Source organism: Athene cunicularia (assembly GCF_003259725.1).
Source record: "Athene cunicularia isolate RWA chromosome 17 unlocalized genomic scaffold, athCun1 chr17_part1, whole genome shotgun sequence".
NCBI classification, from domain to species: Eukaryota; Metazoa; Chordata; class Aves; order Strigiformes; family Strigidae; genus Athene; species Athene cunicularia.
Window position 1 is genome coordinate 1,455,770 of NW_020799122.1, and position 26,510 is coordinate 1,482,279.

Genomic DNA, 26,510 nt, shown 5'->3' on the forward strand with positions numbered 1-26,510 from the left:
GCCCCCGCGGCGGGCAGGTTCGCGTTTGCCGCCTGGTGACGGCCGGCGACGCGGTGCCTCCGGCGCGGGAGAAGGAGGGGGTCAAAAGTTTGTTTACGCTCCGAGATCGTGAGCCCCCGAACGTTTATTACTAAGGGAAGGCGCCCAGCAGCGCCCGCTGAGGGAAATACTCCCCGTCAGAATATAAAAAACTTGTGTCATTCGAGTCCGTGAAGCTGACTGAGGCCTCTCCCTTCTCTTATTTCCAAGTCGGGCGTAAGAAAACCAGGCCAGGAAGGTCTCTGAACTTGAGGAGAAGCTTCAGGAAGTCTCCAGAAAAGACAAAGAGTACGCAGGGAAACTGTTGGTGATGTCTAAGTATCTATCCGGAAGGTGGGCAGTAAGGAAGAGCTAATTAAAGATGTCAAATATCGCACTCCTAATTATATTAGAAAAGGTAGCGCAGCAGAAAGTAGGTCTGAATGCACATCTGAGATCAGGAGACTCACTGCTTAATCCGCGACTGCAAATTATTACATCACTGCGCGTATTCCCGTTAGGCACCGGGTTCCGACGCCGTGATTTGCCTCTTGCAGGTGCCGTGCAGTTAAGACTAGCTTTGCTAAAACTGGCGTTGCGCCGGTTATATCAGACTTTGCTCGCTTTGCGTGTTCCGTTCTTAGGATAATCTAGGCTTTTGATCATCTTTCTGTTGGGGTTGCCCAAGTGGTTTAAATACATTCGCATGTCACAGAGGGGGACAAAGCGTCTCTGGTAGAAACACAGACGGAAGAGCCGCAGGACCCCTCGCGAAACCCTACAGAATGAAGTCAGTTGGGCTGCTGTGGGACCTATCCAAAGACTGTCCTACAATCGGACCTTGGAAACAATGGAAGTTCATGTTTTAATTCAGATTAGAGTTCTGCAGTAGAATTACTGGAGCTGTATATGTCGATACAAGAATCTTTCCTTTCCTCCGTTACACCGCATGACATTTCAAATGCCGTCTGAGATTTGCCTCCAGTAACAGAGATGTGGGATATTGCTCACCGGGCACCACGTACACCGCTGTGGCACACCCTTGTGTTATCTTCACTTAAGCAATTTGCTGTGTGTATCCTTATTTATAGCTGCATACTGTACCACCCTTAGATGTTTTAATACCAGTTTAATTCCCTATCCCATAATTGATTACATACGATTTGCAGTTAAGAAAGGTCACGGATTCGTACACTCGGTCTGACATTGCTAATTATCAAAAAGATTTTATATATTTAAGGTAATTAAAATACAATACTTTATGTAGCAGTACTGCCTAAGTGGTTGGAACCCATAATACCAATAGCACGTTAAAAAGGTATGGCATGACCTCCAGTTCACAGGCTATCTCTGATTATCTTCTTAACGGATGTACAAACACAAGGAGACATCCAACCCTTGCTACCAAAACACAAGGAGAGTAACAGAATGTAAACACAAAGCTGCTAATGTACACACTGACACATGAATGACATTTACATTGTTCAGAATAAAATCCAGGATATTCTTGAATAATGAGCAACAGAAAAATTGCTAGAGCGAAATAATCATGAGAATCAAACACGGACTTGCTTGAAATGAGAGTTTTTTCATTAAAAAAATGGTGCAGCTAATAATAAAGTCTTTTAACCTGTATTTTGTTATAGGTGACAGGTGAACAAATCACAGGTCTTGAGTTTCTCTACCCTGCCTCTCTTGGTAACGTCATCTCCAGTACCATCTGCTACCTACCAGACAAACAGACCAACCACATAATGAGGTACCAGCTTCCACCCAGCTACCGTGACTAAATCAGAACAAAAGATTCAACGCCTCCTTCAACAAAGGAACACAAGTCTAAGCTGTCTTTGCTAATTGCTGGGTTTCAGGTTGTCTGTTACAGATTTTAAGTGAGCTACAAACTTCCATCAAATACTTATAGCTCTTGGATAAAGGTACTAAGAATAAAAGATAAATGGAAGCAAAAGGTAAGAGAGAAGAGAAGAAAGCTTAGAAAATAAGTAACTACTTATGGTAATTTAAAGGCTGTGGAATAATATAAACATGAAAGACCAGGGGGCAGAGTGATTGATATCTCATATGTTTTCGATGCCCCTACGGTTATTAGACTGCAATATATGGGAACATACAATAAACTATGAATTAAAATGTAATTGTAGCTTCAGGCATCTTCTTCATTGTCTGCTGTGGTGTTATGTCTTCATGCACCGTGATTGACAAGGTGTAATTAATCATCTTACTCAGTTGTAAATATGGGCACCCTTCACAGTAGGCATCAGGAAGTGTGTACCAGCAAAAGAAGCAATAGTTGACGCTGATATACCATTAAATCAAAATCAGAACGCTTATATGTTCAGAAATGTGTGTTTGGTGTGATGCTGTTATCATTTATTTCTAAAATACTGTACCAACAGATTTACTTGATTTGCAAGTTAACTACAACACTAACTGGTTTTATTTATTTTGTCTCTTCTTCATTTTTATAGGCAATGATGTTGTTCTCCTAAAATGTGAGACAGTTTGCTTCTTGTCAGCGAGTGGAGCTCAGCTCAGCTCTTCATCTCCCTGAGTTGCCGGAGACAGACTAGCATGCTTCAGATGCAGTTGCTCTATGGACTGACTTGAAACGATCCAGGGAAATTATTACTCCATTCATATATCACTTTTTGCACTTCTCATATACCGAGTTAGACACTTCAGGTCATTTTAAAGTGAAAGAGAATAATGAAATAATCTGATTAAGAACCACTATTCAGTTTAAAAATAGGACATTTCTTGTCACAAAAGCTGTCCCCTAACTGTAAATGAACGTGTTTTTAAAGATTTTTTTTCAGTATTCCAGGGCAAGAAGCATTTTATATTTGTTTCTTCTTCTAAATGATTGCTATCCTTATCCAGTTAGTGCAAAAATGGTGTATGAGTCACAGGAAATTTAAGTGGTTTGTCTCAGGAAAATTTGGTGGTATGCATTTTTTTGACGCACATAGAGCTGCTGAATGAATAATTGGCAACCTATTTAATGTCCTTTGCTTTAAAGCTGTCTAGTACATTTGCTGTTTAAAAAAATGTCTTTCAGAGCTGTTAAATATGTAACAAAAAGAGGTTGCTATCACCATTCTGACATGAACAAAGCCATACAGTGAGCTGCCTGAGGTACTTCCAGCATGGTATTAATTACAAACACAATAATAAATGAAAATTCGCAAAGTTCTCAAATTCCATTTCTTTGCAATACCAGCTGATGAATGTTTTATAAAAGCATGCAGTAAAAATATCGGTCCAGGAATTAGCTATTAAATATTACCTATGCCAAGCATTTTGGGGAGAGTATGGAATCTGCTGGATCTATCATTTCACCATTTACCCCTGATTGAATAAGATCTCTGGCTGTCTCAAAAGCAAACCGGGCTTAAAACAGCAGCGCACTTTCAAGAAGATGATCGGCTAAGAATGTGTTTTATTTTGATTTGCAAAACTGTCAATCATAGGGTAAAAAAGACCAAATAATATTATTATATAATATTAGCGAATTGTATTTGTCTGGTAAACCAGGAATATGCAGGAAAGATAAATAATGCAGTTTAAAAGGAAAATATTCAGAATGTTTTGTCCAGATGTTGTGCTGAAATTGTTTGGTACCAGCAATAGGTTTCAGATAAAAATACAAGGATGTATCTAGAGATGTGAGAGAGAAATCAGATGCCCAGGATCTTACATATTTCAGTTTATACAGCCACAGCTATTTAAACAATTCCAAAACTGCCTCTACGGGTGTCAAAGAGGGAGGGAAATCTTCAACCACATGATCTTCTCTCCAGAGTCCTGTTAAATCCACTGAACTTAAAACAGAACAAGAAGTGTGAAATATGGGTTTGAACATGTTATGTCAGAAATGTAAAGGTTGGAAGCCTTTTTAGTAACCGATATTAATATTGTATTAAATGTTATGAAAAGGTAGGTGTTGGAGAGAAGGGCTGGGCTCATGTGCAATTTTGTCAAGGTTTTTATCTGTGATTATGATTCCAGATGTATCTACTCCCTGAGGAGAAAAACGAAGTAAAGTTGGCATGTGACATGTGTTTTAAGGTGTTTGGCACAGTTTCCCAAAGTGATGACAAAATGTTCATTTTTATTACACCGAATTGGTGAAGAAAATATGATTCTGAAGGTCAGTAGCTGTATATTTAAGATACCTTCGGAGTCTTATTTTGGGGACTATAGATTTTTGGTGACGTGTTTAGATCTGATAGCCTGACTTGAGCCTACCATAGTAAATAATTTGGATGGAATAATATTTACAAAATATGAAGTGGTAATTACTGGAAATTCAGTAAATTTCATGCACAGATTGTGGCAAAGATTGCAAAAATGCCTCTTTTTACATCTAGTAGTGTAGCTGCTTCTTAATTTTTAAAATCTGTTTAGTACAGACTAATCTTTTTGCTCTACAGTTAGAACTCAAGTGTAATAAGATTCTTTGTAGGAACACGTTTTTAGTGTAAATGGACAGATTTTTTTTTTTTAAACAAAGCGGGGAAGGTTTTTTTTTCTTTGCTGAAAACTACTTTGTCTAAATGCACATTAAGAGTTTAGATAAGAAAGTTCCCTATGGCTACTCAGCTCCCCTTCTCTCTTCCCTCCAAACCCCTTCTGTGTGTAATAGTATCAGTAATTCCATGCTGACAGCAGGGCACCCAGGGCTACATTACCAGGCAAACACTCACTCATAAACATTTTACAAGTTCAATATCAACCAATCCTGGAGGTTTCGGAGGCTGCCCTGATTGGGTAAATCATGGAATTGGTAAACACGGCTACATAACAAAAATAAGGTTTGTAGAGAAAGAGTCCAATAGTATTGCCTCCTTTGAATAATCAGAGGCTAAGAATATGATTAATTCCATATTTTATAAGTAAACTTCCACAGCTCTGTATCCATCTGCAAATATTCAGAGTGATGGCCTCAATACATTCCTTTCTGTTCTACAACCACATTTCTTTGTGAATTTAACCACATCAGAAAGCAATTCAGATTTCTAACACAAATATTAGATGCATTTAATGTAAGGAAGCTTCCTTTATTGGAGGTGATTGGGAACATTTTGTATTTTATAGGTATATTTAAGAGGTTAGCAGTAGGGGGGAATCGTCTGTGGAAAATCTGTCTACAGCTGAAATTTTCAGATGCAGAAGTGTTGCTGAAATGCCTAATAGATTCACATTCTTTTGTTAAGTAGCTTACAGGACTATCCTCTTAGCTACCAGATACTTTTTTTTTTTTGTTTAAGTCAAATAACATTTCTCCTTTTTTTTTTTTCCTTATTTGTTATTTGCAGGAGTACATACTTGTTTTTATTTTTTTGTGTGCAATTAGAAGAAGATTTTAATTCTCAGGGGCTTTACTTTTTTTATCTCCAATTTTGTTACTCTTTTCAGTAATCTTCTGCAACTTTATTTTATCTTTAGTGCATGCATGAGAAGCATACAGCCTCTCGTTTGCTGGTAAATTATTGATAATGATTTACAAGTTTTCACAGATTAATTTTCCATGGGGTAATTTTTCTCCAATGTAACATAGCTCCAATTAAAGAAAAGAATGCCAAAGGTTAAGGTATTGTATAATACAATTTAGAAATTAACTTTTGAAGTCCTTGTGTTTATATTTTAAATTTAGATTCCTATTTATACTTCAGTATAAGAAAAATAACACGGAGAGTTTGAAAATTAGAAGTCTGCTATTTCCAGATATTGAAATGTGCCTGCCTAATGAATGCAGAGGACTTGCTCACTAGATTTATTTTAAAGCAGTGCTTTTAGATATTCATAAATTAAAATGGCAGTTTTCAATGAGATACTTATTACTATTTTATTTGATATTTGCAAGATACCTGACCATTTAATATTTATCCTTTATTTCTCTGAGCTGATCTAATTGCACCTCTCTATTTTGCATTTATTTCTCTTTGCAAACACTACATTATTCACTCTCTCCTGTGCTTATTAAACAGTGCCACCTGCACCAAATGAAACAAAGCTTCTCCATCAATCTATCCCAGCTAAAGAACCCTGACTATATATTATAATTAATTGAAGCTCAATTGAACACTTGAGTCTGAACTAGATACAGTAACCTGAAAAAACATTAAAAAAATTAGGATGTACTTTAAAGAAATCTTTTAAATGAAAATGTTCACTCAAAACTGAGAACCTAACCTTGTACCAAGCACTCTTCATCATCTCTGCACAGTACCTCAAGTAGCAATTAGCAGGTCCTTTAATTAATTAACTATTCCCTGTACATCACAGGGATTTTTGTGGCACTAACGTCATCCTTCATAAGTGAATACCAAATCCAGTCAATATTTTGTCACTATAAACCCTTATCTGGACTACCTGAATGCCCACCGCATGTCTCTGAAAAATGATTTCAAAACACAGCAAGCAGGTATGGAAACCAGATGCAAACTTTGCAGTACTAGCCTGGGTAATTAGAACAGATAAAGCTAGAAATGGAGAAGTAGATGCAGGGAATCTTATATGTAAATATTTGCAATAAGAAGAAATCAGATAAGATGCAAATTGAAATAGTAATGATGAAATCTTTTGAGTACAGTTAAGGAAAACTTATTTTATATAAAAAAAGCTGAATATATTTTCAACTTTCAAAGTGCTGTCGACTTTGCTCACTGTGCTGCCTGTCTTTAACACTGTCCGCTATCAGACAAGAACAGATTAATTAAGTGGCAGGTCAGACACAATAAGGTGAAAGGGCACTTCCAACCAATCAGTGACATTTTGCCTATTTTATACTTTGCAAACTTTTTATATAAGTGTGGCTGATTATTTTCAATGTCATTCGCTTTTGGGAAAATATTAAGTAATTTTAAGGGAATTAATATCTGGAAATGAGACACAGAATATGAATTGCTGGTTTTAAGATTTACAAAAGATGCAGTATGTAAATTTGTTTATATAAATATGTATAAGATATACGACTGTATGAGGCTATGTGTGTGTGTGTGAATGAACATATGTGTGTGTATCCATCTATCTATTTGTAGATTCAGACACAGACATATGTTATCATTTCTTAGAAGCAAATATCTGCAGAAATAATTCTTTGTGTTCAGTAGTTTCCTTTAATGTGTAGTAAGTTTATCTTAAGAGATTTCTGTGTTCAGGAAAGATCTTGTGAATTTATGTAATGTACAGCATAATGAAATCAAATAAAGTATGCCTCATAGGATTTTGCAAGAATTATACATTAGCACTCTTTCAACATGTGTAATATTTTGGATTATGGAACAAACTTTATAGATAATTTTAAAATAATAAAATATATGAAGGACTTGTAGAAATAGACACTATAGAAATCTCAAGAAACAAGAAAGAATTATTATTATTCAAATAATTTGGGACTTTTGCCAAATGGTATTAGAATAAAACCCCCACCATTTAATGGCAACTGCTCATGAGGAGTAATATTTATTCAATTACCAAAAGATAGTAACTGCACCTCAGTAAGATTTTCTATTTTTTAAGAGTAACAGAAATTTCCATTTTCACCTCCTGGATTCCTTACCATCACTGTTATTGCAACTTCATTTAAAAATTTTTGGCATGAGCATAATGTGAGGTAAAATGTAAAGGTCAACTGATAAGCTATGATTGTATCTCTGTTTTTGCTGTGTAAATCTGCTCTTATCAATAATTCACTATCCCTGTTCTGCAAAGATTCTGTCTTTACATTTTTTAATTAGCACTTACAATTTTACAAAGATAATTTAAAAAAAGGGAAATATTAACCTCTGTACTTGGAATCCTTATGTCATAATTTACTACACATTTTTTTCCAATACATTTGGCAAATGAATCCTCTGTTTTGATACATCAATCTCAAACAAAGGTGGACTCTGATGCAATTTTTCACTATTCATTTCCCTGAATCTTTTGGGATATAAAGAATCGTGAACAAATACTTAACAGTCTGATCAATAATCATTGACCGTTTTGAGCCCCTCATACCCTAACAAGCACAGCTTGATCATGTATATTTGATCATTGTAAAATTTCAAAGCACCTTGATACAGCAGAGCAAGTCTTGCTATGGTATCTTTTTGTTGTTTCATAAAGTACATACTTTGCATGATTTAGCTTTACCATTAATGGAAACTTATTGCACATATATTTGATGAAGCTCAAGATCATGAATTTCAGTGTTAGATATGCACAGTATTTCCTATCAACAGCAAATATCAAACACTACCCTAACATTTTAGGATAGGAAACTCTGGATGTGCCTATAGATTCAATGGACCCCAGAGTGCAAATCTGAAAAGCCCTATCGTTATAAATCTTGCATTCCTGTTAAGTGTTGGCATGCACATTACACTGAGGTGTGTTAAGTTTATTTTAGTGGAAAAATTGTAGTAAAAACCTTTCCCTTGATATCCTTTTAAGTCTATGTTCACATATGTATAAAATAAAAAATATGCAAGTTCACAGCTGGGTTAGCCCTCAGCCTTATTAATATCATGTAAAGAGATAAAGATCTAAGTAAAAAATATTTACAGTAAAAAATGTCTTTGCAGAACTTTATTATTGTTTGTAATTCCACATCCAATATTTTCCATACAGGAATTTCAGATTATCATTAAAATTTAACATTGATGCTACATTTGTATAGCTGCCTTTTCTGCTTATAATCATAATGTTTATTTTAACTTTCTGGGCTTATTATTTTAGACAGATATCAGTTTAATTAGCTTAAGCTGTCATACTCTAATAAATACAGACGGGTTGCCTGGTTCGGGAGGAGGAAGGTGGCTGCAGATTTCAGAAGCAGAGACAGTTAATGCTTTGTACATTATCATGTAAACAGCAAAAGGACAAAAATAATTACCTGATAAACTTTCCATTTCTGACTCTCCCCTATATTGGCTTTCTGACCAATTTTTCTATAGAAAATCCATTCAAATTAGGCAAGTCCTCTAAATATCTGCAGCATCTGCTGGCTCAGACACCTTCCTTTATGCAGAGTACCATTTTCATATGATAATACATGTAATATGATATAGAATGACAGAATGCATGACAGTTGCCCATAATACATAGAAAGTCACTCAAAGGACAGAAGCGACATTTGGATAATTAGCATCCATTGGGCAGTCAATCATGCGAATAGAAAAAACTGAACAAAACCCACAATGGAGTTAGAAAACAAAAGGGACCCTAGCCAGTCTCAGGATTAACTGCTCTAAAGCGATCTAAATGCTTTTGTATCTAAAGAACTGAGGCTCCCAGGGCTGCCCTGTTCCCCTCTAGATACCCAGGGAACTAATTGTGGCGATCAAAGTTAAAGCATTCTCTCTTCTTTATAGACTGCTAAATACACAGAAAAATTATTTCTCCATTCGTGTTCATTAAACTATTTTAAAGTTAAAAAACTGATGCCATGTTCTTTTGCCAAGTGAAATGAGCTGGAGTATTGAGATTGTCCTGCTTTTATGGGAACACAACAGCCCGTTTAATTTAAAGTCTGCCTTTGTTTGATTAATATTATTTTGCTGTTGTCCTGTCTGCTATCTCTTTCTTTTTGGATAACGAAGGCAATTGTCATTAAAAACTCTTGTGTGAGAAAAACCTGAAAACGGCTAGGAATAATAATGATAATAACAAAGCCCATTAATAAAATTAAGCAGGAAAGGTCTCACAATTTCTTAGTAACTGCCACTTTGTAAAATAAATAAAATATTTTTTCACTCAATATATGCAGCTCAGAATATTTCCTTTCCCCAGATTAGTTGGAAGATGAGGGCAGCCTCCTTTAAAGCCCCATCTAACAGAAGAGAGAGAGAAAGAGAAGAGATACAGAGAGAGCCCCAGGATGTGGAAAGTCATGAAAATACCTACCCTGGAGACAGTATTCCCATAGGATCCTTTTCATACAAATTCCAACTTGCCTAATGCCCTTAATGAATGAAATAAAGAGAGAATTCAGAAAGGCCCATGCTGATGGCTCCTGCTGGAAAGTGTGTGGTTTAAGGCATAGCTGCAGCAGTTCTGGGAGGGAATCGGCTCCGGTCCCCATCAGCCAAGCAGACAGGAATCACTGGGGCGAAATCTTCCCCCTCACACATTTGCAATTGACTTGAAATAACATCACGACACCTTTGGATAATTGACGCCTTCTTACCTTTCGTTGTCCTTTGCAATTAATATTTGTAGATCTAGAGGTTTCTCCCAGCCACAGATAACAGGAAGGTGGAAGGGGTGGGGAGAGAGAGAGAGTGCGTGTGTGTGCGTGAGTGTGTGCGTGAGTGTGTGCGAGAGAGAGACACAGCGAGAGGCAAAGAGAGAAGCAGAGAGAGGCTTTGGTAGTGTGTCTCTGTTTGGGGAATGGTGTGTTGGTGTATTTGTGTGGATGTGTATTTGGGGCTTTGTAAACCTCTGGAGTTCTAAAGGCAAGACAGAAAGTGGGAAGTATGATGAGCTGGATCTCCCCTGTCAGTCGTTACAGAGTTTCAGCAGCAGTGACCTTCAACCCTTTTGCTCTGTGTCAGCCTCAACTTGAGCCCCTTGCCCAGCTGCTGTGCCAGCGTCAAAATGCGGAGAAGGAAAAAGGGACAGCAGAGGTAAGGAGGCAGAGAGAGATTGAGATCAGAAGGGCTTTTCGCCCAGTCAAATGGGCCTCTGGTGACAAATCAATCACGGCCTGTTCAAACCAATGATGCTGCCAGTCTCCAGCTCGCCAACCCCTCCACAACCTCCCCCAGCTCTTCTGGCTCTCCTGCATGACACTCAGCTGATGGCTGGGGCTCCAGTCAGAGCAGGGCTGCTTTTTACAGGTTGATCTGGTCATTAGCATCATTTCTTCTCTATCTCCCTCTTGCTCTGGCTTTACCTACCATCTATTTATTTATTAAACATGGAAAACTAATATTAGAGGAGGAATTGTGAGACACAGAAACACTTGTAAATAAGTGCATATTCCACCTTGTTAAAAGTACCCATGCTTATTTATTTATTTGCTTTTATACACTTAGGAAGAGCTACCTGTTTTAATGCAATTAGTGGATCTGATCAATATAATCAGGGACAAAGAAAAGGGGCCTTAGGAGATCCTCACTCCACCTCCTCCTTCCCTTTATTTATTTTACACTATTAAAACTGGCTTCAGTATTTTTTTTTCCACTACACCCAGAGGACAGGAATTATTTTTCAATTATCACTTTTTTCAGACATTTCTTAAAATAATGATTTTTAAGTCCCTTTAAAGCTATGAGGCGGATCTTTAGCTGGAACAAATTTGCACTGCCACTGAAAGAGCATATAGTGATAAAGTCCTAAGTAAGGTAGAAAACCAAAATTTGCTACTAAATCACAATAAATGCTTCTTTCAATAATGGCTTTCATATGAATATCCAAAAAATGTTTTAAAACAGTTAAAGAGAGGAATGGGAATATAAGAAGGGCGCTTAAAAGTTTAGAAAGAACAAAGTACTCTCATGCAGGTTTTGTGATCTTAGGAATTGTAGTCTCTGTTTCTTCCTCTCTTTTCTCCTTGCTTCCCCCCAGTCCCTAACACAAAGGGGGAAAAAAGTCAAAATAAGGTCTTAACAAAGCATATTGCTCTCTCTTAGTCCTCTCTAACCTTAATCCCTGGAATAAAATCCTCCTACAGACAAAAACATAGATATTGCACATTGTGAAAAAGGGAAAAGTCCCTCCTTGTCCCCTCTCACCTTTAGTGCCAACCTCTTAGTTCAGAGGTATCTCGTCTGTGGAGTCAAGGATGTGGACTCAGTGGACATTTTTACTAACAAATTTACATGTTGGCCATCCCAGAGCAACTGGCCGCTCTGGCAGTGTGGTGGGAAGGAATGATGATGGAGATGTGTAGAACGGAGCCGAGCTCTTCCAGGCTTGTGCAAGATACAGCATCATCAAAAACATAGCACAATATACTAAAAAATGTCTCCCCTATCTTCTTTCTAATATGACTGAACTCTGCGAAACTGAAGTGAAGTGCATTGCAGATAGCAGTGTGGGGTGTTGAACAGCCTGTAGCTGGAGAGTGCTTCCGTCTTTATCTTCAAAGCTGTCCTGTCAAATACAAGGTCTTTTTAACATCAGAGGGATAAAGTTTCTGATTCTGAAGGGTTCGTTTTCCTCTTGGTTTTCCTCAATCAGAAGTTAAGCCCATACGACCCCCACAGTAAGCTGGCTCCAGGATTGCTGCCCTGCTACTTGCCCCATGATTTGGGGATGCTTGTATAGAGCAATCTTGATTTGCTCGCTGTTTGTTGAGTTCAGTTTTCTTCATGTTAGCTCTTTCTTCCATCTTATGTGTCTTGAGGCTTTTGCTCTGTGGCAGTGAATTGAATCTTATGAACTTAAAGGAAAATTGTGGCTGGGACTTGGAGAATATTCATCTGTTGCCGAAAATGCTGAACTCTGAACATGTGAGAATTGAGCTAATGAGTTTTTTCCTCATTTCAGTCCCTCAGCCTCTTTTTTAGCCATACCTTAATTGCAGTGTTTCCTGACAAAATAATCCTAGCTCTTAAAAAAATTTAAACGTGCACCTTCATTTCAAAGCTTGCACTTTCTTCTACCAACATAATACAAGAAATTAAGATGATTTACAAAATAATGTGCCTTTGTCACCTTATTGTCAATAAGTAAGTACTACACCTAAATCTAGTTGATTTCTAAAATGGAAATTCATTACATTTCTGGAAACTTGAACTATCAGCTCCATGCATTTTAATTAGATTGTCTGTTTTTTCATTTATTACTAATACAGTCCTCTTAACTATGATTTATTTGTTAAACAAAGTGCCATAATCCGTCACTTATTCATCTTAATTTCAGCAAAATTAAAGTAGTCGCTGTTATATTACACCTAATTGCACTTGCAATGAAAAGAACGGAGATGTTAATCAAAATAAATTGAAGATAAACAATAAAATCATTAAATCTTTGCTGCAGTAAGTGTAACTAATCAGTTTTGACTTGAAGCGACCGAACACAAATAATGAATCTGTCAGTGAAGACGCGCTCATTAAATACAGCCTAGTCCGCTAGGGTCCTGCAGGCAGCCTGGAACACACATCCCTGTGCAACCCTCTGGTGCCTCCCTGCTATTAGGGGAAAGCCAGGGAGAAAGAGGAAATTGTATACCATTTTCAGGACGAAATGCGTCTATATACTGCAGTTTGAGGAAGCAAAGACACAAATGCCACAGGTATACAGTCACTCCTGTAAACACGGTGCCAGGAACAGTGAAAGACTGTTTGTTTTATTCAGCAACCAGCAGGTCAGAGATTAGAAAAAGGGGGGGAAGGGAAATAAACCCCAGAAATTCAGAGATATGAAGCACTTGGTTTGAAAAGTTACAAGTATTAGTTTCATAGCGGATCAATGAAGTTGGTATTGTGCTAAATAATATATGTTCAATAATATGTTTTGCTGATTATAGTCCTCTGCTGTACCCACAGAGTAGGGACAATGCTTGGATTAGTAACAGAAGCTGTTCACACACTCATTGTCTTTCCACCATTTACCACTTCCGACCTTACTGGCTTATTACAAGGGACAAAATGGGAACCCCAGTTATTTCCAAGTATGTTGTTATGTTGGCAAGGAGTCCTGTATCTGAGCAGCCTGGTGAGCAGAGCTAGAGCAATCAACACTTTCTACTTCAGCTTTTAAATTTCAGTTTCCCCAGTGGAGTATTTGTGAGTCATCACTGGTGAGCATGAATTTACATGGCAAGGAGCAATTTTTCTTAAAACAGTTTTGAGCGCTACTTTTTGTCTGATCTGAGACAGCAGCTAAACGCAGATATAAAATACAAGAAGTGGACCCAATTCTGTGGTCCTAGGTTAGGTTTAGTTAGACTGAAATACCTCATTATTTTCTTGAACAGCTTCTGAACTGAAGTTTCTAAACTGAAGATGTTTTGTATTTTTATGTTTCCCCCTGTGTTACATCAATAATTTTATTTATTTATAAATCTTACTGTCCTTTGTCTCAACCATTTACTAAGCAACATAATTAATCTTAAAATGTTGATCAGCACAAAGGATGTCTGCCTTGCTCTTGGAATCATAACAACCAATCAACATTTTACAATGCTAATGCTTTCTATTGTATTTTAAACAGCAGTCAGTCCAAATGATTCAGTGATAGTTTAACAGTTAATACGCTCTAGCTCAAGCATATCTCAGAATTACACATAGTTTTTAGTTTACTTTTTATTATCTATGGATAAGAAACAGGCAAGATAACCCAGTGCCCTCTGAGCAGGAGGCTAATTTCAGCTCAGTTTTCTTCTTTCTTTCTCCTTCTCTGTGTATAGTTCATATTTGGGTCATAGCAAAAAAAAAAAGATCATGGGACAACAAGGTTTCACAGCCTGAATTCAGGGTTGGAGGACTACTAAGCAAATTTTCCTCCCTCTGTTTTTCTTATGCTAATGTGATTTGATTTCTGATAATATTTAACATTTTTTAAAATTCTTATTAAAAAAATCTAGCTGATGGACCTTATACTTAGTTTCTGTTCTGCATCCTTCCAATATTTATAATGCCAAACTTGGGACTCAACATTTCTCAAGGCACTCATTGGAATGATTTATATGGGCTTTGCTAGTTCAGTGGCAGGTGGGTAATTCTAGAAATTACATATTACCTGTTTTTCACTGATATAACTATAAGCACTTAACAGAAGTAGTAAATATTACTATTCTGAATTTATAGAAAGGGTAATAAAAATACAGACTGAAAAGTGGCTAGCAGGATAGGAACCAGGTAATGATAAAAAAATTAACAAAAGGATGGACCTGATCCTTCATTAGTCAAAAACTCCTACCGACTTCAGTCAAAATCTACCTTGAATGATATAGGGCTCCGGATCTGTATGGTGGCCTGTGTAAAGTTAATCTGAGAATCTTATTCCACTTGCTTTCAGCAGGTCTCTAAAAAAAATTCACCAATACAAGTGTCACTAATTGGACCCCATGTTGGGAGACTTCGCAGAGGAGCTTACGATTGAATGGGCCTTGGAAACTGAACTCCCTCTCCTATCTAGATATGGCTCCTTGAGGTCACAGTTAAAGCACACCAGGGGGTCAATGTAGAAGAAGGTTGCTTTTTCTTTACTTGTGCTTTACCTTTTCTGTAGCTCGAATACTTCAATATTCAGGCTTCTCAATGTATCACTTTCTGCTTGCTTGATATTTTAACTACCCTTTGGGTTTTTTTCCTCTTTTTTTTTTTTTTTTAATGTAAAGTGGTTTGGACCTTGTTCAAGCAAAATATATTTTCAAAACAGAAGCACTGATCATACGTGGTTATGAAACTTAACTACATGCAGTATGTACACAGTGGTTCAGAAAAGAGTGTGGACAGCCTGCAGAAGAGGAAAGATTGAAGGAATTCTCTTTAGCCCCGTTTTGAACAACAGTTGATGGTTCAATATCTGTGAAGATGTTTCAAGAAGACAAGGTGAGATTCCAGTCTGAATAGGAGGAGACTGGTTTGGAATAAATAAGTGGACCTGTCAGCTGGCAACATAGGGATGATAGATGAATCTGTGTTTGACAATGAGATTACACCAAAATAAAATTTGGTTGGAAGGGAGAGAAGGCAGCAAAACTATAGCTCTGCTAAATACCTTCAGAAAGTTGGAGATGTGATGTCAGGATGAAGGGTAAGTGAAGAAATCAATTATTAGAGATGCAACAGAAGAACCATGAAAGGACAGGGACAGGGAAATCAAGAAAGACAAGATGTCAAAAACTAGAATTCAGTCAACAATTCTGAATGATGAAATGAAAATGGAATAGTAACTCTCAGCTTTAACAGAGATCTATATAGATCAGACTAACTCTTAGGTATTCAGCTATTATAGTGATTGTTTGTTGTAAGTATGCAAAACAATCATTATAGATAAATACCCCCCCATGGCCGATGGACAAACTGTTTTTACACATGTCTGCATTCACACCAATTTGATGGCTAACCAGTGATTTGATATAGCAGCACAATAACTATTACTTAAAACTCAGAAAGTAGCAAAGCAAGTAAAATAGAGGAGATTCTTTAGAAATAAAAACATATTCAGCAGTATTAGAATGTAATTCTGATCTTAACAATGTAACAGATTATAATTTTGGCAAAGGAATAGAATTGATTTGAATGCCTGGACCTCTCAGTTACAGAAAATAATTATGCAAACTTGAGCAACATGTGCTTTCTGAAGAAACACTGTAGGTTCCCTTTGACCAAATGTTCTTCAGAATTTGGTATGCTTTATTTCAATAAACTACTCCGTTTACTACTGGTTTTTCCATTTTCCACTTTTTAGCATGATTCATTAATTATTAAAATTTCCTTTAGTTGAGGTAAATATTCTGATTTCACTTTGCACAAAAAAAAAAAAAAAAAATTAAATTAGCAATGTCAAGGAGCTTCAACATTGCAAAACAGCAAGTCCTCCCCTCAGATTAAACCCAAAGATCCTGAAGTCCTTTAGGAACTTTATAGACTATCATGGAGTATGCAATATGGAACACAAAGATGGGAAAATTCGTGTCTTTACTGGTCACCTTATACTAACCTTAGGTTTCTTTCCAACAGTTTTTGTTTGTCCTGTAGATCACCCAACTCATGCAAAAACATCAGTCTCTTAAAGGTTCACTTTACAAACACATAGTTTTGCCAGTTACTTTGCTGATTCTGTAAAACATTTCACTCTAGAAAGTCAACATTTGACTTATATCTGAACTGGAACCTTCTTAATTGTGAAAAACAGTGTTTTCTATAGCAACACAGGAGAACAGAAAATACCCCACTGTATCAGGAGTCCATCTAATCCAGTGGCCAGTCCCCAGGAATGATGAATCCTATCAGAATCCCCAGAATGTTCTCCAGGAAAAATGCTTCTTAACTCCAGGTAGTTGGGAGGTGGCTCATCTCTCCTCACATGTGTAGGAGTTAGTATCTTAAAACTAAACCAAGACATCTTAACTCTCAATCCAATGGACAGAAAGAGGCACTTCCAGAGAGGGGTTCATCTGCATGTTTTGGGATAAGATCTCAGGCCATGTCGAGTTGTCTGGTTTTCTCTGCTACTCATAGAAAGTCCGGTCAGCTAGCCTAGACTGCTCTGGCTCTTTACTGCTGCACACCTAAAGTCAGGTGAGATTAATCCCGTACACTGCTAGTGTACACATCCCTTAAATTGTTCACATCTAGTAGTACAATCAGATATATTCTAATTGTGAATATAGATGTCTAGTTATTTTTGAATTTTTTAATAAGCTTTTGGAGCTCATGATGTCTGTGGCAGAGAATTCGTGGGCTATTTATAAAATGTACTAAAAAAGAACTGGAAACAGTTCTCGGTTACTTGCTTCCATTTGGACCAGGCAACCCATTGCTTTTGCATTAGGAAGAGAAGCAGCTGATTTGTGGTAGCTGTTTATTAAGTTACAGAGCTCTACCATATCCACTTGCATAAGTTTTCTCTGTGAATTAATCTAAACCTTAAATATCTCTTAACTGGAATTATGTGTTTAATAGCTCGATTAATTGTGTCTCTGCGATATCTGTGGGAATATTTATACCCATTGCATCTTTTTTATACTGGAAGGGTGAGAACTGAGTCCAATATTAGAGAAGAAACTGTACATTAAAAAATCATCCTATTTAATGTAATGTTTGTGGCTAATTTTAAATTCAATAGTTTAGCTTACTACTGCAAGTTCGGGGAAGGTATTCTTTTCTTGGACTCAGATCTTTTGCCTGAACTTCTACACTAAATTTTTTGTGGTATACAACTCTTTGTTCATATAATTTACTTTTTATTCTGTTACTTGATTACTATGAGACTTTTTTTAGTTCTTTCAGAAGGACAGGTTTCTTAATTCTGATCATATCATCCTAATCTAAGGGATGTGCAATTTTATTTTAAATGTTTTTTATTACTGACATATATGGATCTCTGTGTTCACACTTCCAGAACTACCCCTCATACCTTTTAGAGGATAAGTACTCCCTACTTTAGTATAGACACTGATTTTAATCAGATTGTATATTTTTGTTGGTAGTTCAGAAATTTCTTCCTTAAATCCCCTTTGAATTTATTGATTTACTTTCCAGCCCTAGAAGCCTGTTTTTGTTTAGTTTGTGAATTTTGTTCCAGCACATCTTTTAATTCCTGTGTTTGACAAAGCCTCCTCTATAACACCTAACAGGAGGAAATTTGGTGTATCTGTTTTCCCAAAATTCTATGTGGAAATGCTAATGCAAAAAAGTAATTTACCTTCATTTCAGTGTCTCTGTATTCTCATTAGCTCTCTTACTTTTCTACCAAATAGCCCGCTGGACTTACAAATCTCTTGCAGGCTTGCTGCTTCTTAATACTTGAGAAAATCTTGTTTTCATGTCAGGCTATCTGCTCCTCAAATCCTCTGTCATCCTTCTAATCTCCACTGTGTATCTTAGCCACTGTGTTTTATCCCTATTGACTTCACAAGTTAAAATTCTACCTTCAGAAAAATACATGTTTGACTATGTTAACTTCTTGAACCTTCCTGTAGTCCTATTGCTCATTTTTGCTTGTCAGCTTCCTTTTTTATTTAGGGTTATGCATGCCTTCTGTTACACTGTTATGGTTGCTCAAGTAGCCTCCATGCTGAGTCTAAGGATTTTAATTTCCTCACTTTTGACTTTAGGGTCTTTTTAACTAGCTTCCTCATTTTTTGTACAATCTCTCCCCTGAGGATGTTGAAGTTAATTATATTGTGGTCACTATTACTTAGTGGTTCAACTTTACTTACTTTATAAACTAACTCCTGTGTATTACTTGAGAGGCTTTTCTTGACTTAGTTCTTTATAGCTCTAAGATTAAAACAACTAACATATGTATCAAAACATTTTTTTAACATCCTAGCAGAACTAACTGGAAAGTCTAGAAAAAGGCATGTACTTAGAGTGGAATTAATAACAAAGACCAAGAGCATTACTCTAACACTGGTGAAATGCCACCTAGTCTTCATTAACTAGACTAGAACAAATCAAATCAATTAATGATGGCTCCATTTTGAGGCAGAAGTGTAAGAGCATACTGATATCCCCACCACATAATTTTAAATAATACCACAAAAGAGTCAGAACTAGATTCAAAAAAGCATTCCTAGCAGGACTTTATCCCCATTTTAGAGAAAGGGAACATAGTTGCTGGCTTGCAATATTGTCTGGAGCAGTTTACTTTTTAAAGTTCCTCCACTGAATATGGAAGAGGTTGGTATTTCCTAGCTCATGGTATTACCTCATTACATCCTGATGTTGTATAGTTGCAGTAATTACGTAAATAAAATTGACTTTTTATGAAGTATAAAATGAGTGACGATATTTAGAGAAGTGCACTTTGGTTTGTGTTTTGATTTTTTGGTTTGTTTGGGTTTTTTCCCCAATATGGAATGGAATAATTACCATCAAAGTAACATCTAGAAATAAACTAGCACTCTTACTTTTCTTACATAATACCTACAGTTTGGGAATAAGGCTCTCCTGTATTGTGAACCTGCAGTCTGTCAAGAATAATGCTACATGTTTTAAAAAATTCAGTGAACAATAGGCACTAACCAATGACAATAAGCAGACAGTCCTCAAGTTAGCCAGGAATCCCTAAATTCTTAATGAGTAGGTTTCTTCCCCAACCAGGTATTGGACACGAGGCACATCTTATTTGAACTTCTCAGACAAAAGGGGGTACAAACAAGAATGGACAGATCTGGAACTTACTTTCCCTTGTGTCAATCAGGGGTAACATTGTTGATGTCTTCTGAACATCAGTGCAGGAAAATCAGTGAAAGAAATTTGTGGGCCATCAACTCCATTTTATACATGCAAGTTAGGAACAGCTACTGGCTGTCTAGCACTAGCTGTTGCCAGAAAGGTAAGTTAGAATGTCATGCTTCAGCAGTCGTATGGAATTACACTAATACAAAATGAGTATAAATTATATAAGACTCAGGCCCCTACTATTTAATCACACTGTTGCAGGTTGTAGTAATTTGAATATTTGATCAATTTTCCACATAGCAATATTAATTAAATCTTGATTTTAACATTATATAGTTCAGTTTTGATATAAACACATACTTTCCCATTGTTAAAAACAGTTTGCATCACAGAAGTGCTATCTGATGTTTTCTTAATAACAATTTAAAAACAATAGTTTATGACAACATGTTGTCTGATGACATCTTAATAAGTAGTGGGCCATCAATAGTTATCATGTTACCCCATACTATGGCAGAAAGGATAAACAGATTCCCTCTTAGAAGGGCAGTGAAGCTGACACTGCTACTGGTCTTTTGGTTTATGGTGATTGTAGTGATTATATTTGAAGCCTGGCTCAAAACATGTTTTATTTTTATATTAAAAAGTGGTGGTAATTGCTACTGAAAACTCAAGATGGACAAACCTGAAAAAAAATTAGGATCCCATCAACTCTGTCAGACGGGAAAAAATGAGGAAAATCATAGAGCTTACACCCATACTTCATACCAAAATTTTATTATTTTATTTATAGAATGAGTGCAACAAAATATAAAATCATGTTTTAAATAATAAAGATTACCAAGTTAGAAACACTGTATTTGATAAATTTCTTGTTCGTTCATTCATTTGTTCATTCACTCCTTTTTGCCTTCCTTCTTTTTTTATCTCTTTCTTTTTCCTTCTCTTTCTTTCATGCTATCTGAGTTCACCAGCTTAAGCTGGGCAGTCTACTGTACAAGAGTTTAGTATCATACGAAGTAAGTACTTCCCTCTGCTCCAACAACTTATGTCTTGCTGTTCTGGATTTCTCCTAAGTATCCTTGTTCTTCCAGGCTCATTAGTAACTTAGAGAGACTTGAATGTAGCAGTCTGATTTACATCAGTGATCTTATTCCTTTCAGCACAGGAGGGTTATCTTTTCTGTGACAAAGGCTATTGCAGATATGAATAACTATTTTCATACTGGGCCTTTTTTTTTGTCTAGCTGGAATCACACCATCATAGATTTTGCCTCATAAATCTGACTTCGCTTTATAGAGCAATAATGGTATAGTCAGCACTCTGCCATCACAGCAAGGTGAATAGAGAAGAGTAACTTAGGTCAGTTGCTTCTTTATTATTGGCAGATGAAATAGTGTCTTCAACAGCTTCAGAGCAAGAACCAGCTAGGCAGTGTGTTTTCACTATGAAGGCAGTGCCATTCTGAGAAGCCAGAGCAAGAGGTTTTTTGCTAGATGCAAGGACGGACATAGAAGCCACAGAGTAAAGCAAACCACTAAGCAGGTAACCTACTGTTATTACCTACTGTTATTTTAAAGCTGCTTGGGTGCAAATTTGGAGATTGAAATATGAATGAGACATTATCAGGTAACAAAAATACGGGAGTTCTGTTAACCCCGGTAGGCTGCAGGAAGAGGAGGATAAACACTGCAAAGGCGATTTCAGCTGGTTGGAACTGTATTACAAACGGGTCAGTAGCCATGCTGCAGAACCTCAGACGTCCCTGGGAAAAGACAGTCATTTGGTGCTTTTCGGAAGATTTGATTGTTTCTGCTGTTCGACACAATATTCAGAGTTACCTTGGTGGCGGTGCCTGTTTGATATGGGCCTTTTATAAACACGGGTTAGTCTTCGTGAACGAGCGACTTCCAAAGGGTTTCTCCCCCCAGAGGTTCTCAGGCCCACCGTGTGGCTCCGCCAGGGGCAGGGCCGCGGTGGGACTGGGCAGCCAATGGCAGCCCGGCGGAGCCCGCAGGCCTGCACTCATTGGCTGTCCTGTTGCGGCCCAGCCAATGGGAGCAGAGCTGCCCGCTCAGCAGGCACAGGCCGCAGCCTGCAGAGGGCCCGTGCAGAGCTGCGCCCAGGCCTGTCCCCTCTTGGAAATTCTGGCCTTATTTGTATCATTTACTCAATCGACAGAATCATGCTTTCTGTATAATACTTAATAAAATTATTGCTCTTCATTGCAGCTTTCCTTACGTTCTTCTCTAAGTTTTTTCTTTAGTTCATCTCCTGGTATCTTTGGTAAGTTACATACGTGTACGTTCATGGTCCAGCTCGATGTGTGGGTGTTTTAGTCATTCAGTTTTGCAATTCATATAGAAAGCTCTAGAGAGCGCTTCTGGCTTTAAACTTAGAAGTTTTGAATCATCTTCAGCAAATCAAAGTTGACCTGTGAAGAATATGGCATAAGGAAGATTCTGACACCTGAAAATCACATATGATTTATGGAAAAAACATGGTACCAAATCATGATTCCTTTAAAATTAGTTGCAGATTGTTTCCAAGGACATGTAGAAGCAGTCATTAGTTGTTACCAGTATTCATATTTGTGGTTTTGGGTATTGATAGGAATCGCTTCTTCATAAAAACCTGTTCTTTTCCAGCAGTCTTAGTTGAGTAGTGATGGATGTTGATACTTGGAGACATGCAAACTATGTAAGCAAAATGTGCATCTCTAAAAATAGGAATGCATCTCTGCTAAAATGGAGTGTAAGAAACATTGTCAGATATAGTACAGTAATTGTCTGTAAGAAAAGAACTTGACAACCTATAGAAAGCTTAAAAACTTAGAGTGTAAACTTTGAAAATGTCAGATAGAGTACTGATAAAGAAAATGTCTTCAATTTAAAAATTATGAAAAGGCATTGACAAATACAGTTCTAATTTAATTTTACTTTGGTAGGTAATTGTCTCTCTGAAGAAAATTGGAAGTTGCCATGCTGAAGCTGATACAGAAATATTGGTGTTTAAGACAAAAACTGCTGTTCTTGCCTGGAGAGTGCTCTGATGTGAAGGTAAAGATAAAAGCCTAAGAAATTTGTAACTGAAAGAATTTCTCAAATGAGAAAAGAGCCGTGTTACATGATACAGGCACAAAGATTGAACAGGTGAGAATAAAAGTGAATGTGGGGAAGATGCTGACAGGAGACAGTGTAAAAATGGCGTCTACTGCAACATGTGTGCAAGAACCAACAAAGGCAGCCAACTCTTTTACCATAATACTTTTCTAAGCACCAACTTTTCAGTGTTGAATTGCTTACTTCTCTCTTATTCAAATACTTTGACAGAGCCATCACATAAGACTTAAATCTCTAGGCTTTTAAAAATGTATGTAACAAGAAATGTTCAGCCTTTCTAGGATAAGAACTTAGTCAAAGAAAAATAAAACTAAAGACAGGAGGTTTTCTCATTTGGTTCTGAGAGCATAAGATCCACAATCATTTTCATAATTCAGACAGTGAATTTCATAGTTGTTAAAATCCAGCTGCTACTAAAGACTCCTTCTACCACTCTACAAGAGAACTTTGAATGACAAATTGTAGAGTCTGAAATGGACTTTTAATTCAATTGGCACTGGATATCCTGAGCAACAGAACAATGTACTGACAGTAATCTTTGCTGAGAAGCATAAGCGTGCCTGATTTTTGGACGCAGGACTTAATCCACAGATTTCAGCAACTGTGACAGACAAATCTAGAGATCAACACATGAATACTGGTCTGCAGCCCCTAGGATAAGGCATCTCGTCCTGATCACTCCCAGATATAAATGGTAATTTTGCAATGCAAAGAATCCAAAAGAATTCCACAGCTATGAACTGAAGCACCACGTGATCTCCCACAGAATGAAAGATCTTCAGAGAGCTCAGAGCTTCCTGGTTCCTGAAGTTCCTCAGCTTGGCTTCAGGTTGAACCATCTGTTTGTTACCTATACTCTGCTTTCAAAAGAGACACGCAGGCTAATCAGATTGATAATTCTTTGACCTGAACTTTATCACTGGTTTCAGGTATTGAGGGATGTGAGAAGGAGTACTCATTTTTTCAGTTCCAGAATGAAGTCTACAGAGCAGAGGAACATTTTAAAAATAATCATCCTCTGATATTTGTTTGAATGTTTGGATTAGTTCCCTCTCAATAAAGAGAGGAAAAAAGGTAAATTAGAAACAAAACAAAAAATGTATTGGATTTTTGTGTTTCTTTTAAAATAAGAATTGATTTTTAGTCATTTTAACACTTATAAATCTTTAATTCTTTAGATCAACAACTTAAAAGCCAGCTTAAAGACCCCAAAACAGAAAATCTCTATTGTAAGTGATGCAGACAATGGAAATAATTAAAGACGGAAAAAACCTAGCTTGTCTGCCAGAAAAATCACTGCACAGTTAAAGACAAAGAACAGATAGTTCTGATAGACATTTTGCTAGTTTCCCCATAAAATTAAATATCCAATTTCTGTTAATCATAAAAGATTCTGATAGGGGGAAATGTAGTCTGTTGAGAGACAGTAGCACAAGGAAATGTTTGCCATATTTAGATCTCCTTTCACTCAAAAATGAAGAGGTCATTTCAGGTCAATCATCCTGGGCTCTTTTCTTTAGGGGAATGAGTCTCCAGCATGGCTCTTTATATTAAAGGATTTCATGGGCCTGAGTAATAGCTATTGGTATAATCACAGGTATCAGAAATAAGAATAGTTATTTCTTATTTCTTTGTGAATGGAGAATGAAAAGGTCATTCAGTGTATGGTACTTCAAACACTTAAAAGGAAAGGTATTTTACTGCTTACTTAGCTTTTTATGTACTATATAGAAAGTACGCATAATGTTGCCACACTGCTATGCAGAAATGGAAAGAAAGACCCTTTTTTTACTTTATGAGAAAACTTGAGATACATCTGCATTTCTTATTTTGACTGTAAAGTCATAAGGTTTATGAAATCATGGAAGACATGAAGAAGATAAATAGGAAACAGCCCTTCCCTGACTCTTCCAATACAATATTTGGTGAGGAGTCAAATGAAATTCCTGTGGCAGGTTCAACACAAACAAAAGGAGGTTTTTCTTCACCTGGCATGTGATTAAGCTATGGAAACTCCATGTTTTAGAAGGTAGTGGATTTTAAATTATACATGGATTTAAAAGCAACTGAACAAATTAATGGAAGAAAAATCCCCAAAAGCTATTATGTAGAAGCAGTACCTGTGGCTGAGAATATACATTAATTTATTGGAGGCTGGGAGAGGATTCTACATGCCTCTATATTTTCACACTCTTCCTTAAACATCTGCCAGTGTTCAGTTTTGGAGACAGAATGTTTTTGATTTAACTCATGGGTTATGTTCTTATGTTGGGTGTCCTCCCCCCCCCCCTTTTTTTTTTAATCAGTTTTTATATTTTCTTCTGTACTTTCCAAAGATCAGTTGTAGTCTGTGCAATCATAGATTAGTGTTTCTTAATCTGTGACAGAAAACAAGAAAAACAAGTAGATGTAAGCCATTTCCATCCATACAAGTAGGTACATTCGCTGATTTAAACATCTCTGTTCTTTCAGGACATAAACTAATGTCTCTGAAGGCTAACCAGCTCCCCTAACAATGCCCGATGAATCACAGTTTGGGAGCATTAAGAACAGGCTTTTTTTTCTAAAGCAACATATGTGAACACTTCTGGAGACAGTTTGCACATAAGACGGGCCAAGGACCTGATCCATAGCTTATGAGGATATTGATGGATAGCGACAAGAATTACAAGCTTGAGGTTGATAAAATAACTTGTGCTTCACATCTAAAAAGTATCTTTAATAAGATTTCTATGAGTTTTTAAACATTGGTAGATATTTTCCTAATTTTCACCCAGCGAGAAATTTGGAAAAACGTACATGAACATTATAATCAATAGTATTTAGGAAGCAGAATATTCTCTTTCAAGGCATAACCTTTTAGATGAAGCTTAACCACTGATTTATAAAGTCAGCATTTTCTTCTTCTTGCCATTCCCATTGGCTTAGATGTAGCAGAGCGAATTTCCCAAGTAAATTCAGATTACAGCCTGCTTTAGAAGGGTTGTCACTGACTGATAAGAAAGCGTTAACTATGTTTTCATGTACATTTATTGCTGTGGGTGCATTACATATTAAAATATAGGTTCAGCCACACTCCCCCAAATTCTTCCTAGAGTGCACGGTGTAAGACCTCTGTTTCTACGGTATTGAACTAAGACTTTCTGGTCAATCTGGAAGCATCCTAAAGCTTTCACCAATCTTTTAATTCCTGGATTATTTTCTTCTGCCTGAAGTTTCCCTTCTGCTTCCCTTTTGTTTGCTATTAATGCTTCATCTCTTCAGGGAGGGTGATTCACTGTTAATCAGCTCATCTATTCTGAGACATTCAAAACCACTGCTCTATGGACCGGCCAGCAGGCATTGCTGTAACCCTTGTGTGGTTAAACCCTTCTGTTTCCTTAGGGGCTTCACTGCCTCTGCTGCCCTGTAACTGTTACACAATTACCACCAAACCATTTGAGCCAGCTGCAGACATTAGTACCATCAACAGAATTGCAGAAAATGTAATTTGGGTTACCTAATGAGCAGCTTGTTTACATAAATACACCAGGTAAAGCGGGGGGGGGGGGGG

General features: G+C 37.0%; 1 protein-coding gene across 1 annotated transcript in view; it reads left to right on the plus strand.

Annotated features, from left to right (window-relative positions):
• The first annotated feature begins 10,623 nt into the window (after window positions 1-10,623).
• Window positions 10,624-26,510, plus strand: part of DENND1A (DENN domain containing 1A) — a 228,893-nt gene continuing 213,006 nt past the window's right edge. Inside the window, exon 1 of the mRNA XM_026860635.1 lies at window positions 10,624-10,652. Within this exon, the coding sequence (XP_026716436.1) occupies window positions 10,624-10,652 (29 nt within the window). The remainder of the gene's footprint in view (window positions 10,653-26,510) is intronic.